Consider the following 17,542-nt stretch of genomic DNA (forward strand, 5'->3'; position numbering starts at 1 on the left):
AACAAAGGAAACCATAAATAAATAAACCATATAATGTAAATAGAAAAATATGTTTAAGATCATTAAGCGTTTTTCCACTTTTTTCATAATTAAACACATTCTCAGTAGACTAGTCATGTGAGAAAAAATATATATATTTTCATGACTAATGCAAAATTAATTATATATTTGTGAAGTTGCACTGAATTTAAATTGACCATTTGTGGATTTTAAGTTAAAAATTAAATCACTGTTACAGTAATGAGAATGGGATTTTGTTTGCATTACAGTAAGCAAATTGCTTAGTTTGCATGATAAATAATATCACAATTCAAACAATCAAGATGGTCCTAAAATATGCTTAATTTTATTTATGCAAAATTCACTCTTTAATATTATTAAACTTTCCATGTTTGTAAGTTCAGCATCTCATTGTACAGCAGCAGTAATAAAAAGCAAAAATAATAAACAAGCTTGTGATGCAAACATATCACTGAGGCTAAATAAATTTTCACTTTTGAGACCATGACATGAGTTTATGTGACTGTGACCTTTCTGAGGGGTGTGTTCCGAGCAGATAAGAGACAGTACAGAAACACACATATGTCATGGCACTCCAGGCAAGATGGGACGTCACTTTCAAACAGCACAATTTTAAACAATCTGTAGCGATAAAAGACACTTATCTTGCATTTTCTGGGCCTAAAACAGAATTAGAAAACGTTGGAAAATCCCACCCACCAGTAGTATAGTCTAAGCCTAGTCTTTTTTTTTTTTTACCAAACAAAATTGTCTTTGTAAAAGTTTATTTGTATTTTTTTGGCTAATGGCAAATTTAGAAAATGTGCTAGATAAATGATAAAACTGGACTCTTAGACATTACAGGACATGTTGAGCAGTTCATGAGAATTGGTAAACAGTTCTTGGTTTTTCAAAATAGCATGGTGTCCTTATATTTCCAACATAACAGCAAGGAAAGTCGGTATGTTGCTACCAATTGTTCCAGCACCCTGACATCGGCCCCATTCTGCCAGGTTACTGACAAGCAGCAGCATCTCCTATCAGACATTTTCGCATCAGTTCAAGTGTGTTCACCTTCTCTTGTGGTGTCACCGATAGTGCAGTGTCAGCAGCGCGGGTGACCAGAGTTCCTCACGTTTGAGAGGAACAGCAGCTGATATCTTATAGAGTTCATTAACATATACTTATGTCAACAAGAATTTTGCTGGATGTCTTCTATCAATAAAGTATTAATGAGTCTAGGAAAGCAGACTTTTCTTGTTTTGCACCATTATGGTGTCATTTTGGGCTCAATTCTTGTCACTGTGCGAAGCGCAACATCTTCTAACATTTTTGTGTGGGTGCTTATTCTAAGCACAATTACCATGCCAGCGCAAAAGCACATGTGGGGTGGGAGTGTTTGCGCTATCTGTGGGTGTATGTGCGCAAACTGTGAGTGTATCGTATAAGTGTAATTTGCTGTTTTCATGAGAAATATGTCATTGCAAGATTTTTCAAAGTACATCTTTTTTCAGCGCAGTCTAAATTCAGTTCCTGCATTTGCAGTTTGGAGATTCCACCAGCAGGTGGTAATAAAATTAATGTCCAAACTCTGAAAATATAGTGGAACATCAAATTATCTCCCTGACAATCAATGTTGTAGCTGTTTTATGAAACAAATATATATTAATGTTATAATGTCATGGTTTATTTTTCAATTATTACTAATTTATATTTCCAGTTTTATTGATGATGATCTAATTTGTATTGGATTGGGGAGGTCATTTTATAAAACAATTTGACCACTGTTATTTTGATTATATTTTAGTTTTGTTTGAAGTGCAATTTTACTTTAGAAATATTACTATTGGTTTAAGTTTTCCATGTTTAAATAAATTAATTTAAAGCAGTGAAGTAGAAGTGAAGTGGGTGAAAATACAATCTTTCGATCCGATACAATCACTATTAATACTAGCAAAGCTTTGTGAGTCACTCGATCAATATGATTAATTATAATGAAATTCTCTATAATTTTAACGAAGCCTCAATTCAAATGCAGATCCAAATTTTCTATGCGTATAAAAGGAGTGTGTCACTGTGACTGAAATATGCCTGACTTCGCACCTGGTCACCAGCGTTGCCTTTGTGAGTATACTCTTCTGACTGCCAGCGAATAAGAGTGTGTTTGACGCATGCCCACTACAACTTCTTTGTGATTCTATTTTAGAGTCAATAGCTGGCATATACACCGACAATGTGCACAGATGAGGGCCGAGTCAAGAAAATGTGGTAGGCCAGATTGGCTTATTACTAAATTTACGCCACCCGTACAGTATACGCATGACTTAAAGTATAGCACTGTGCTTAGCATTAACACTCTTAAAGTAGGGCCCTTATTTTTACTGCTAACTACTTCAGAGGGTAAAAACTAAATTTGAGGTTAATTCAAGCAGTCAGCCAATTTGACCAATATTGGTCAGCCAAAATTTGAGATTTTTAAATGATCCACGTATTTTAGGGTTGAAGATGGTTCACAGATTAACCGGTATTAACAATTTGTTCGACTAATAATATTGTTTAAAAATTAACTAAGAGGTTAATTCAAGAAATAACAGAGAAGTAATTTTCATAGGTTTATCTCGTAGGGCATGTTATGGAGACACAAGACCACTGTTAACATGTATAACACTAGCTTCCTCTCAGTCTGATAGACAAGGAAGAAAATATAAAGCGTGTGCTGTGGGATGATTTCGTCCATGAAGACACATTCTGCAAATTATAAACTAGGACTTAAAAGTTTAGTAGTACTTGTGCTACAATGCAGAACCATACGAAAAACAAACAAGCCTGGATATCTAAGCGCATATAGACTTCAGTGCCTTCGAAAGGGGTTTCAGTCTCTGGGCTTACCGTCAGCTGCGAACCATACTGACATATTTGGCCACTTGTTTGGTTAATAACCAGTTAATACTGGCAGATACTCAGTTAAAAGCAATTGGCAATTTTTTATAGCATATACTCAATAAATGTTCTCAAAAAGTTTCAGAAGCTGCGATGGTACTGAGAATCACATGCCATTGTTACCACAATAATAGACCAGTGTACAAAAAAGTAATATTTAAAGTGTAACTGGCCTCAGTAGATGAGCTCATGTTTAAAGGTTTTGGGAAAAACTTTGATTAAATATAATGCTCAAAAGTAATTTTTTAGCAATTTGATGTACTTGCCATTTATTATAATATAACGTTTTTTAAAAAAAAAAACTTGCTCCTTAGATATCGGTTGATCACTGTATTGGTCAATCACACTTGAAAAACCATTTTAGAGAAATATTGGCTTTTAAAAATAACGTATAAATCAGGTGCACCTCCTGCAAACAAATACAGATTATGCCCACTCAATTCACATACTTTGTGTTTGATAATAATATGTGAGATTGATATCAGTGCATTCCAAATCATATTTGAAAATATAAAATCAAAGATGCCCAAAAGAAACACTATTTCCATAAGATTGTAAGTGTATTAATCAATGCATTTGGGGTAATATTACCATTTTAGCTATGAAAGAGGAGTTTGTGATGTTTTACTCGATTTACTTTTTCAGAAGAAGAAAAATGGCAAGATATGCGAGGCCAAAGCTGCTAGTGTGTGTAAAATAAATATATATATATATGAACCAAAAGAAATGATTAATTTCAAGGTAATTCATTTAGCTAGACACCAACACTCACATCTGTGGTGTCTGTCTTACATACGAATTTCCCATCACCAGTGAAGTGCATACTTCTGTTGTGTACTTTTAGTGGTGTACTGGTAAATAGCAGAACATGTGTTATGCAATCTCTAGTATGACACAGATCATATCTGTGACTTATATGATGAGGAAACTAACAAGAGCTACAACACTCTGCCGCACACACATACAAACACACTGTGAGCTGGCCTCTTATTAAAACGATTAGCTGCTAATGCTGTAAAGAACAGTAATCTCATTTGGAGATGCAATGGAAACTCAAGGAGGCACACAGAGAGACAGAGACACAGAGAGTGTTGTACATTAATAGTGGTGTTTGCGAAGCAAAGCATGACTAGTGCCATTAGGGTCATGGATTTTTCAAAACTCTGAAGTATTAATCTTTAGTGTGTAACTCTTCCCACACTGCTTGTGATATAGAACATGGTGATAGTATAAAAAGGTCAACAGGTAGAGTTTTGCCAATACAGTGTATTTCACGATATGTAAATATCCGTGGGAGAGGCAAGGAGAACAAATTTGGTGAATTTTTACAGGCAAATTTGCATTAAAGCTTGAGTAGACTGATCGCACAGCACACAGTATGCGTGACGCAAATTTCGTCTTCAGCAGTCCGCACCGCCTGACTACACGCGGCCCAAATTTTATCGACCCGCAGACGTGGTCCTCATCTGTGCGCAACGTCAGCACATGCGCTGCTCATTGACTGTTCTAAAAGAGTATCACAAAGCAGCTGTAGAAGGCATGCATCGAAAAGCTTCATTCACTCGCAGTCAGAGTATACTCAGAAAGGCAACGCGGTCGGCCGGGCGTGATCCGATCCGGAACGTAGATAAACTAAGCATATCTGGGACTTTAGGGGTAAAAACCTACAATACATCTGATTTTTAAATCCATGTTGTCTCCTACATCAACAAGAGGGGACAACAAATAAAAATAATCCAATAGCAAATTGTTATAGTGATTTTTTGAAGCAAAGAATATATTAACAAATGTGTGTAAAATGATAAAGTCAACAGACCCTGCCCATTACCTTTTTGAACTGTTGCCTTCTGGCCGACGCTAGAGCTCGGAGCACCAGAACCGTCAGGCACAGGAACAGTTTTTTCCCTCAGGCTATCCATCTCATGAACAGTTAAAACTGCGCCATTGAGCAATAATTATGTGCAATACACAGGTTTTTTATATTTATCCAACACATCCTACCTCTTTTGCCATTACATTCCCTTGCACTGTATATAACAGATTTGTATTTGCACCAAGTATATCTATATATGTTTTTTTTATTTATATATATTATTTTGTCTTCTATATTCTACATACACTTTATTTTCTATTAAATTTTTATTTTTATTCTACTTTTATTAATTTATTTGTAATTATTTTTTGTTGCTGTATTGTATTGTTTTGCACTGGAAGCTCCTGTCACCAAGACAAATTCCTTGTACATGTAAGCATACAAAGTCAAACGAGAAAAGAAATGCTTCAAAAGATGGTTCTATTTTTTCATGTAAAAGTATGCAAAAAATTTTGACAATCCCCATGAAATAAGTGTCCTGAGATATCTCTGTGACAGCTGTAGACTTTGTCAACAATAAACAACAATGTGTTTGCGTCATTAATTTAGCTTCTTCTCATAGTGTTGTACCTGAAGTGGATAATTGAGGCTATGATTCATAATGTTTGTCAGTTGAGGCCGCTATTGTGCCTATGTTGAATTTGACAGCCACAGGAAAAAAATAATGCTGCTCTTTTGCTCTGTCAAAATGATCTTTGTAGGGCGGGGTTTTGGAATGATGGGGCATGGCTAATTCAACTGCTCAATCACGTGAAAGCTTTAGAGAGCTAAAATCGTATAGCACTGTGACAAATCACAAATTCTCTTCTGGAGGAGGAAGCGGGAGCCGGGTGAACAATCCAAATGCAAGTCCTTTTATTTACAACTTGGTCTTTTCAGCCCAATAAATAAGCACACACTTCAGTACTTACTTTAACGGTTAGCTTTTTAGCAGTCCCGTTAACACCAACACACATACAGCTCTGTGCATCTCTCTCTGTCCCCTCCGAAGGTTTGGATTGCCCTTTTATCTCTCTCCAGCTCTCACTCAACACAAAACAGCTGTTAGAGGTGATTTCTGACAGGTGTCAATTAGGGCTGCACAATTTGGACAAAAAGTGTCCAAATTGTGACTATTTCGAAAAATATTGCGATTTGAACTGTGATTATGATGGTAATGACACATGATCAACTGCAAAAAGGCTGCTGGGGTTTTCACATTTGAGCCCTCTTAAAAAGAACCAAACTGAGACCATTTTTTCAGTTCACCCACAAACAAATAAATATATAAACAGTGAAACAAAGTCTTCCTCATATCCAAATGTTACCATCCACCGTGTACGTGTTTTTGTCCATTTTGTGACATGATCTCAGCCCACTAATCATCAACATTAGTTTTTGAAACAGTCAACTTGAATATTAGGGATGCTTTAATCAGGATTTTAACATCCTACACCGATCTCCAATTTTAATCTCATCAATCGATGCTGATCATTTTACTTTTTATCAGCAGCTCTGTCAAAACTGGTCATATGTGAGCTTTCTGCTCAATGTCACTGTTAACTAAATTTTCCTTAAATCTAAAACTCGAATTGTTATTTTAGTATTTAATTGTGCATTTTCTTAAATTCAAAGAATATTAATTTTAGTCAGAACTTGACTGATTTGAATTATGTATTATCCTTTAATGTGATCCATTTTATCTTTCTTTATAAATTACTCCATTTTCAATTATTTTGTCTTTGGATACTTTCCTTCATTTACAACATTGTTTTGTACCTTTTTTGTTTAGCATAAAATAATTTGTATGCAGCTAAGCTGCAAATGCAATCAGAGCAATTATTTGTCATGCCAATAAAGCAACTTAAAAAATTTGAGCGAGAGAGAGAGAGAGAGAGAGTGTGTTTCCCCTCCATCACAGAAATGAGCTGATATCATGTGGCTCAAAATCCACTGGCAGTAAGGAATGCAGGACTTCTGCTGAACAGAAAGAAATGACAAACACTGTGTCGCTCGGTTGCTGCACCAATGATGGTGTGAAGAAAAACACCAACACATGCTGTAAAGAGAATGCATGCATACATTCAAAAGCACTTAAATATGTGACACACATTTTGACTCATTATTCTAATGTGTTAATCTGACTGAGCGATGACATCATAATTTAAAATCGAAAGACATCCACACTGTATGATGATGACATGATCTTAAGCTATCTCCTTTTACTCACATATTCCAGAGGCTGATCTCTCTCTCGCTCCCTCTCTCGATTCAAGATTCACATATAAGACATTATGGTATGGAACCATTCTGGTATGGAACACCCACTTTTCATGATCCCATCAATTCCTGAGGGATACAATTTATCCCTGCTCTAACTGTTCTCTCACTGAATATCATGTTTCACTTGGAAACACATCAAAGAATGGAAATACAAAATGTTTACGAATGTCATTTCAGGTTGACTTTAAAAAGACCTATAGCACAATATACTAAGAATTTTAGTTACATGGATAATTATAGAAATAAGCACTAGTATTATCTGCAAGAGAGAGTGTACAGGAAAGAAAATGAAGAACTGAGAATTTGTACCACAGACGTCATGTAATATCACAAGTCATAACTTGATGTTGAGAATGATTGAAGACATGTGGCTGCTGTATCATGGTGTTATTGGGTCAGTGTATCAGTGACCTAATATAACATGAGTGAATGTGAACCCTTGTCTAGAAATATGTTAAAATGTTGTTCCACTTTTAATAGTGACATAATGAATCTAAAGATCCGGTTATATTTGCTGTGTTTCCACCCCACACCACCTAGTATTAACTAGAGCAATTCTGTGATATGGCGACTAAAAAAATATTTCATTTTAATAGCCACTGGCTCCGAAGTCATTTTTTTTAGTCTGGAGCCCTGTTATGCCGACTCACTGACAAGCAGTATCTCCTAACAGACATGTTTGCACCAGCTCCACTATGTTTACATTCGCTTACGACCGTAAGTATGTCGTGTTAGTATTGTGGGGGTCCCGGGTTCGGGTCCCCATTAATCAGTGACACATAATAAATTACGAGCGTGATTCAGAGGTTGGATTTTTCCATCCATATAGGGATAGGATAATTTTCCCAAAAGGACAATTCTGTCATCATTTACCTTCCTGTGGATCACAAAATGAGATGTAAGGCAGAATGTTAGGCTCGGTCACCATTCACTTTGATTGCATCTTTTTTCCATACAATGAAAGTGAATGGTGTCCGAGGATAACATTTGGACTAACATTTCCGTTTGTGTTCCACGGAAAAAAGTAATTTGGGTTGGAAACGACATGTAAACCATCCTTTTACTTACTGCAATTATCACAACCATCAGTAATTCAGAAACACACACTAACATATTAAGTAATTTGGTAACTAAATGGCATGATTAAGGCATTCATGTGTCAGTGTTAAGCCTTTGTTATGAGCTTTGGTAATTTAGCATGTCAGTAGTTTTGTGGCTCAGGCATTGCCAATAGCTTTGTTGTGACACCCTGCATGTGGCGGCAGTGATAAACTGTGCCAGTATTTCACCGTTCCAGTAGGTCAATGCTGCAGGGTTAACACCGACTGCGTCAGTGGTCGAGTTACACTGTTACCACACCCGGCATGCATGGATTGAGTCAGCCTCAGCTTTGTTTAGATTCTATATTGACATTTAGCACCATAGTTTCATGACAATAATATTGATAACATGAAGACAAGTCCTTTTTAATCAGCTCTGTCAGGAGCAGATGGGATCCTACTTAAAGATGACGGCACCTCAGGGATAATATCTGAACTGCAGAGGAAACAACGCACCCATAATCAAGACAAAGTCATGGGAATTTCCCTCACCTCCTGAATGATTTCAAGAGATTAAAGAATGGAAAAGAAAGTGATCTCCTTTCACTTCATGCCACCCCAGGAACCCAGTACCCAGAATGCAACTGTTGAAAATTCCTTAATACTTTCAGTAAATGCTAGACAGACCTTGAATAGTCCTAGTGTGAACAATCAAAAATTCCCAACTTAACTTGCTGAAAAAAGTCGTAGCCATAGTCATTTACTGCACATATTATGAAGCAATAAGCCTTGAGAGGTTGTGTGCTACAGTGATTTTACCAAAGAAGAAGAGGCTTACTGTTTAAAAAAAAAAAGACAATGTGCTCCATTCATTGGTGAGGCCATCAGATTTTGAAGCAGGCAGAACCGGCTGATAATACTACTGTTGATCGGCCAAGCAGGCTTAATTATCTCAAAATGGCCAAATATTCAGATTTATCAGTCTGGGAAAAATGCACGTCCCAGCATCGTGTCTCCAACTTGTCTATAGTAGTTACAATAATAGTTATCTTGTGAATAACAGTTCATCATTAAACCTCATCTGGTAAAACATATATACACAAAGCCCTTCATCTGGTAATCATATTGAGGGTATAAAAAGCTAAGTTTGCTAAATATTTAACATTAGAGCATTGTAACAGAGAAAGTCTCTTTCAAAATAAAAGTCCCTCGAGTGTTTTTGGTTTGTTTATAGTTAAGTCCAATGTTATGCACAATTATACATTTTTATGCAGGTTATTATGATTTTTGTTGAACACTAAACTACATCTGTGATTTATTCATTTTGGATTCTTGTAGCCTCTGTACCGGTCATAGTAAGGAACATTTTTAAAGGAACATTCAAAAATTACCCCATTCATTTCCATTGTAAATGCCTCACTGTAACCCAGATTTTAGCTTTTTTTTTTCTAAATAAAGTTGAAAATAAATAGGATTCTGTTCTAATCAATATTATGCTAAAATGCTGTCGATTTAGCTTAACTTGTACTGAACCCAGAATATTTATTTAATATAACCATTTAAAAATAATTCAGCTGATTAATTGGTTATCAGCCTCTTCCCCCAACTTAGTTATCAGTATCAGTGAAATCCACTCTTAGTCAACCTCTAGTGCATATAATAGGCCTATTTTAAAACAATTTTGAATCCTCATGCAATCATATTTCAGATTTGGAACTACTTGTTTAATGAAATCTCTTTGACAGTCAGCTTTTATTTACAGTATTTTCCATTTGTACAGCCATAGACCAAAATCAATAGAAGTTCTTCACCGTTAAAGCTCTGATCAGTTCAATGGTAATAATTTTTTTACTCCTGAATTTAGGCATTGCATCAGTTTCATTGTTTGGCCTTGTAGATACAGAGGTGAATTAAATATATCAGCACTGACCCAAGATCAGGTAGTTTTAGAGTGGATTGGCAAGAAGCCTGGATATATTGATTGGTGCCAGATGGTTTTGGTTTTCTCACTCTGAATCTTACCATCTTGCTGCAGTAGCAATTACCTTTTCACCACCACACACCCCCACCACACACACACACACACACACACACACACACACACACACACACGGCTGTCTATTTGACATTTTCAGAGTGACATCTCTTTGTCTCTCTTCATCCACGTCTCTCAGACCGTCGGCTTAATTCTTTCTCTTTTATGCACCGCAATCAAATCAGGCGAGCAGAGCGTGACTCCAGCCACATTCTGAAATTGGTCGCAGCAGAAACAAAAGAAGTGACATTATCAGACTGCACAGGGAAACAGATGCAGATGAACAAGAAACAAGCAGAGTCTCTTTACCAAACACCGCATTAAAAGTGTCACATTCAAAGAATCCAAGCCACAGTACCTTAGAGAATAAAGGATAAACTTGCTGAAAATGCATGTCTGCAATAGGGATGTGCAAAACCATACATTTTCATAATCAAAGTCAGTGTCTAGTCTAAGCAACTAGTTGGTGAGATTTTAAATCAGAGATTTTAAAGAGAATGCAGGTGTCCCAAGACGCATTTTTTAATTATTTTTGACATGACATGCGGAATTTAACTGTCATAGTGCAAGGCGCTAAAAGAACATCATGAGACAATATTACAATTTTAAAGTCAGCTGATTTTTAAATTGACGTTGTTTCCTTAGTCCACCAGAGGGCGCATTAAATACATAAACCATACAGCACTGTTAAATTATTGCAAAGAACATTCCTGGTTGTTTAAAAAAAAAAACTTTCAACTAATTAATAAAAAATAAATAAATAAAAAGATTTAGTCGGTATCTATTCTCAAATGTTAAATCAAAACTAAAATGGGGGGGATGCTTCAATAGGCAGTCCACATGGTGTTACACTTGCACTGATGCCACAATATACTACTCCAGGCTCAAGCTATAATAACAGCAAAATAGCAAATGTTTTATTGATTTTTTTATTATTAATTACAGTTGTATGAAGGGTAGCAATATTCCCAGATAGCCGTGGCATTCGGCTAAACTCCGAGGTGAAGCGGTTCAGACTATGAGCCCAGGCCAGGAGCTGTTCAATCAGACAGAACACAACAGAATGGAACCCAACGCGAGGATCTCGCGACACACAATTCCAAGTTGAACTCCTTTCCTGAAAAAGCGTTTAAAAACTCTTAATTGCTTAATCTGAGAAAGGCTTATAAGAGAGCAAGACACAACGGCCAAAGACCTCCACCAACTGTAAGGGGCTGTTTACACCGAACGCTTTTGCAACCATTTATATGTTTTTCTTTGTAAACACAAGCTAGACAAAGTTTTTGCCTTGTTTTTGTTTATTCAGTGTCTCATGCAGGGGCGCTGTTTTTTAGATGCTGCATCAAATTAAAAAGACCTTGAAAAAGCATCTTGAAACACCTGCTTTGTTAAACTGCATTTGTTGTACTGTAGCCTTTTTTAGCAAAAGAATGTGATCAGTCTTAAGTCTTTGTCAGTTCTTGGCACACAAATGCACAGTTTAAGCATTCAAATGTAAAATAAATTTCTTAAATTTGACAAATATAAGAATTTTAAATTAACAGCCCTAATGTAATTAATAATGGCAATGTGGCACAAAAATTATGATTTCAATACTAAGTTCAGGATTCATGTTCCTTCAGGGCTGCACAATTAATCAAAATGGCGAGTTGGTCATATGTGATTATTAATCCACAAAATGATGCAATTTAAAGACAGATAAACATGGTAAGTGTGTGATTCAGAACAAACCGGTGAAGCACTGAACTTTGTGCAAGCGCATGGCGTCACACTCAGATCAGATCACGTGCATTGTGAAATCAAAGTAATGCAGGTCCAAGCATTCACGCAATTACAAACATTAGCAACCACTACAAGTTATTACACAAATTTACAAACGTGGCACAGCATAACAGAAAAGGAGACAAAAGGAACAAAAGGAAACCTGAAACATTGTCAAATACACTTTGCCTTTTCTGTGTTGAAATATATAAACTCCTTGTGAAGGTGAAGTAAAAAGGACAGAAATACTTTTGTATAAAGCAAATCTATTCAAAGAAATTGAACCAATGCACTCTACTATTTCAGGGTACGTAAATCCTTAAACAGTCTGAAAAACAAAATGATATGTACTCCTTTCTCAATTTCTCTCACAGAACAGGAGAACACAGACGTTTCTGTGTCTTTAATGCCAATCTAATAGTCAGAATAATAATGATAATTCAGCATTATATTATAATAATCAACATGGCGTTCCCCACAGTAATAAATTAGTATTATGCAATGTTCAAATGGGTTTCAAAAATAAGTCAGTGAAGTAACTTTACACACCTTGATCATTCAAAAAAATGTATTAGTAAAATCATATGAAGGTAAATAATATGTTTTATTAAGCAACTATGAATCACTGTATATGAAATATAAAAGTGCATATCAATGAATTTTAATTTCATTCTCCCTTTTGTTTATTTCGTGAAAAACGAATACTTTTTCTTTAAAATATAATGGCTACAATGGCTTTTTTGATGAAATTATGGTTCCTCTTATGATAAAAATATACTAACACTTTTGAGCAATTTCAGAGCACACTGCAAAAGAAATGTCAAGTATTTTTGTCTTGCTTTCCTGTAAAATGATTTATGATTCCCCTAAAATGGGATGGGCTATTAAGTCATGTTTTAAGATAAATCTGACAACATTTTTGAACTTCAGACTTGAACCAATAGACAAAATCTGCCAATGGGGTAAGCAAAATAACTTAATTCAAAGGGAAAACAAGTTTATTTTGCTAACCCTGTGTGCAGATTTTTTTTCTTGTTTTAAGTCAAGAGTTCACTATTTTATTAGATTTCATTCAAAACAAGACTTAAAATCTTATGCCAGTTTTCTTATCAAGTAAATAAATCACATTTTAAGAATGTTTAAATCATTTTACTGGAAAACAAGACAAAAATACTTGTCTTGAAAATCTTTTTTTGCAGTGCAAATACATAATTATCGAGATATACACCGGTGAACAAAAGTTTGGAATAATGTACCGATAATGTTTCAGAAGAAAATTGGTACTTTAATTCACCAAAGTGGCATTCAATTCAACACAAAATATAGTCAAGACATTAATTATGTAAAAAAACAACACCATCACTATTTGAAAAAAAGGTCATTTTTTTATCAAATCTAGACAGGCCACATTTCCAGCAGCCATCGCTCCAACACCTTATCCTTGGGTAATCATGCTAAATTGGTACTAATAAAATCATTTATATCAATCCATTATATCAAACACAGATGAAAGCTATTTGGTTCATTAAATTAAGCTTAATATTGTCTTTATGTTTTTGAGTTGCCACAGAAGGCAATAGACTGGCATGTCTTAGGACAAAAATGGCAACAACAAAAAAAGAAACAGCTTTCTCTAGAAACTCGTCAGCAAATCATTGTTTTGAGGAATGAAGGCTATAAAATGCTTGAAATTGCCAAAAAAAAAAAAAAAAGATTTCATACAAAAGGTGTACACTACAATCTACAAAGACAAAAGGACAACTGGCAAGGACAGAAAGAGATGTGGGAGGCCAGATAAACAACTACAGAGGATAAGTATATCAGAGTCTCTAGATTGAGAAATAGACACCTCACATGTCCTCAGCTGACAGCTTCATTGAATTCTACCTGCTCAACACCAGTTCCATGTACAACCGTATAGAGAAGACTCAGGGGTGCAGGCCTTATGGGAAGAATTGCAAAGAAAAAGCCACTTTTGAAACAGAAAAACAAAAAGAAAAGGTTAGAGTGGGCAAAGAAACACAGACATTGGACAACAGAAAATTGGAAAAGAGTTATGGATCTTAAACCCATTGAGTTTTTGTGGGATCAGCTAGACTGTAAGGTGCGTGAGATGCGCCCGACAAGACAGCCACATCTATGGCAAGTGCTACAGGAAGTGTGGGGTGAAATGTCACCTGAGTATGGACAAACAGAAAGCTAGAATGCCAAGGACCTGCAAAGCTACCATTGCTGGATGTGGAGGATTTTGTTGAAGTTCTGAAAAAAAAAATCAAATTATAATAGTAATTTTTCACACTATTGATGTCCTGACTATACAATGTGATCAGTTGAAGTGATCAGATAAAATTACCAATTTCTTTCCATAAGATCAAAATCTATACATTATTCCAAACTTTTGGCTGCCAGTGTATATCGAAAATCGTCAATAGGCTGAAATATCGCTCCACCAATTGATCAGACTAGCGACTTTCTAAAAGACAATAAAACAGCCTATGTAATGCCTTGGACTTACATTAGAATTACTAGAAATTTTGTGCTGGGCCCTTTTGACATCCACCCAGAACACCCTTGCAACTGCATTGCAACGTTCGGTCAATCATCCTCAACAACCATGGCAGTGAGTTGTGCGCAGGCAAGCACCAATTGAGGTACCCGTTATCCTCTTTTCACACACACACAGTTGACCAGAAAACTGATGTATGCATTTAGATGCTCTGCCAAACACATCAACAAACCCACAACACAGGGAGAAATCAGACACGCACCACATGGGTGCACAGTTGTCCTATGCCACTCATCGTGCCATCTTCAGCACTAATTAAGTACCTGGGGTGAGTTACAGAGCTATTGTCCCCCTGAATTAGGCATAAAACAAGCTCACGTTCATTTTTAATAACAGTCCCAAGCAAGGTGATAGTGGTGGAAATAGAATAGGTATGATTTTTTCCCCTTGTGTATTACATTTTGAAACAAAAAACATCAAGTCGATCAATATTTTTCTATATTTTTAGAGTATTTTATTAATCTTGGCAGCGGGATGTTATATAGAACACAAGCACAAACAGTGCAACACTTATCTATCCCAATTGCTCTATCAATACACAATACAATGAAACCAATTGGCATCAATGTACACATGCCTCTATTTCCTGTTAACTACAGGAGAAAACTGTAATCCTCATGCCATGGGAAGTAATGATTTCTAAAGGAGAAGAACATTTGAACATTCACACATGTTAACCATGCCTTTCATCGGCCCTAATGTTACCATTTCATCATCTCTCAAACCAATATTTCAGACCATAGCCAGGTTGGAATCTCAACATACTAAACCAGCATCTCTAAGATCAGTCCATTACTCAAATATATTCCAGACCACAAGATTGGAATATAGGAATGAACTATATAGTTGCCAGCATCCCAAACCAATATTCCAGATCACTGAACAGAATGCATGGATCTTAACATGCATAAACAGGTCACCGCCACCAGCTCTTTGTTAAACAGAAGTTGCACTTCAAAAAACTGGCTGCCTGGCGCACTGCCGTGTACAAGATTATAACCACACCGCATTCTTCGTATCGCTTTTGCTGCAAACCGTGAAGGATCGAGGTAAAATGTATACGCACTCATTTTATGCATTTAATTGTGGCTCGTTTTATCCACTGTCACGGTTCCTCTGGTTATACTGATTGCGTTACCCTAAGTAAATGCCCTAAAAAACTCGAGCACACCCGCGTTATCCAGCACTGCCGCTTCCCCCCTCCACGGAGTACAGGCGCCTTACCTCGGCACGCAGCTCGGGGACGATCGGTCCACTTCCCAGGTGGCGTACAAGTTCATGTGCACCGGGCGATTGGAAGTGATCGCCGCCGGTTTGGAAGGCTGCGGAGACGGTACATTTCCAGTCCTTGGGAGCCCTCCCCGCTCCGACATACTGGATGTACCTTATGCTTATCAAAAACAAAAGAAAACCTAAATAAAAAGGCGAGCTTTGGAAGCGCGAATCCTACTGCCAACAATCATCCGTCCGCGTGGATTGAGGTTGGACCGGTCCGCTTGTAACGATCCTTTCAACCGCTGTGCGTTGCAGTTGTATCCGTTCGTTGCAGTAAAGTCACCGCGAATGTTTTCTTAAGTTACGTTAGTTGTTTATGAGTGCAGGAAGCGGAAACCTCTTTTTTGCCTTCCAGAGTAGCCCCACGACCGAAGAGCTACGCCTCTTGTGAAAGACGTACACTAACCCAACCCTTAAAAGGGGGGAGGGGGGGAGGTGTGTTCGTCTTTTTGTTCGTTTTGATATGAAAATACAGAATTTCCAAGATTGGTCTTAGAATCAGTGGATGAATTATGAATTTACGCGCTCGAATTTCGTGCATTCTTTCACATTTATGACGTCATACGACCCTAGGGGAAAACAAGTTATTCCATCATAATTTAACCAAATGCTTATATTTATGGATGTTGAGAACAATCAAGAGTATCGTAATTATAACGGTGAGCTAAATATTGAAATGTAAAACGGTGAGCTTAAAGAGATAGTTCACCCAAAAATGAAAATTATCTCATCATTTACTTACCATCCCAGATGTATATGACTGACTTTTCTTCTGCAAAACAGAAATTAAGATTTTTAGAAGAATAGCTCAGATCTGTAGGTCCATACAATGCAAGTCAACAGGTTCTTGAATTCTTAAGCTCCAAAAAGCACATAAAGGCAGCATAAAAGCAATCCAGAAGACTTCAGTGGTTAAATCCATGTCTTCGGAAGCGATATGAAAGGTGTGGGTGAGAAACTGATCATTATTTAAGTCCTTTTTTTACTATAAATTATCCTCCATGCCCAGTAGGTGCTGATATGCAGGAAGCCTGCAGCTGTACCGACTTACTGCTCTGTCCGACTGACCTGAGAAATATTACTCTCTGAATATTTCACCAATCATGAAATGTGTCCTGTATTTCTGTTGGCTGTTTAAAAGAACGTATCGGTTACCTAACGTAACCTCGGTTCTCTCTAGATGAGGGAACGAGTATTGCGTAAGCTAGCTTACGCTACGGGAAAGATTCATCTTTTCTGAGATATTGAAGCCAAAAAAATTATCCTTAATTTTTGTATCCATTGTCAACGCAGTGCGGCAGCTGCAGACCTTGAGCGGGCTAGCTAGCGAGCTCATAGGTTGCTCTGCGGCAACTGCTGCAGCCTATAGACGAGCTTGGGCGAACTCGCATCCAATGAGAGGCGTCCGCGCGCTCACTGCAACAAAGCCCGCCAAAATGGGCGTGACTAGAGTGCATATAAGCGTAGTTCAGTAGGCTGGAACCCTGGTTTTCATTGACTGAAGCGAAAAGTCGCCGTGGCGCGAAGCACGGCCGGCTACGCAATACTCGTTCCCTCATCTAGAGAGAACCGAGGTTACGTTAGGTAACCGATACGTTCTCTTACGAGAGGTTCTCTCGTATTGCGTAAGCTAGCTTACGCTACGGGAACCCATTGTCAACGCCGTGTGCGCCAAGCATCCACTGTATGAGCCCCAGGGAATTAAGGGGGGACCCGTGGGAGCCCTTATGAGTGGGGAAATAATATTTGGCCGGCAAGAATGCGGGTCATTGATTGTGTAATGCATTAGC

At 37.1% G+C, this 17,542-nt stretch overlaps 1 protein-coding gene across 1 annotated transcript in view; it reads right to left on the bottom strand.

Moving 5' to 3' along the window:
• Positions 1-16,050, bottom strand: part of LOC127659504 (phosphofurin acidic cluster sorting protein 1-like) — an 84,053-nt gene extending 68,003 nt beyond the window's left edge. Inside the window, exon 1 of the mRNA XM_052149391.1 lies at positions 15,702-16,050. Coding sequence (XP_052005351.1) covers positions 15,702-15,850 — 149 coding nt within the window. The 5' untranslated portion in view covers positions 15,851-16,050. The remainder of the gene's footprint in view (positions 1-15,701) is intronic.
• Between the last annotated feature and the right edge of the window lie 1,492 nt (positions 16,051-17,542).

The sequence above is a fragment of the Xyrauchen texanus genome, chromosome 1, assembly GCF_025860055.1.
Source record: "Xyrauchen texanus isolate HMW12.3.18 chromosome 1, RBS_HiC_50CHRs, whole genome shotgun sequence".
NCBI lineage: Eukaryota > Metazoa > Chordata > Actinopteri > Cypriniformes > Catostomidae > Xyrauchen > Xyrauchen texanus.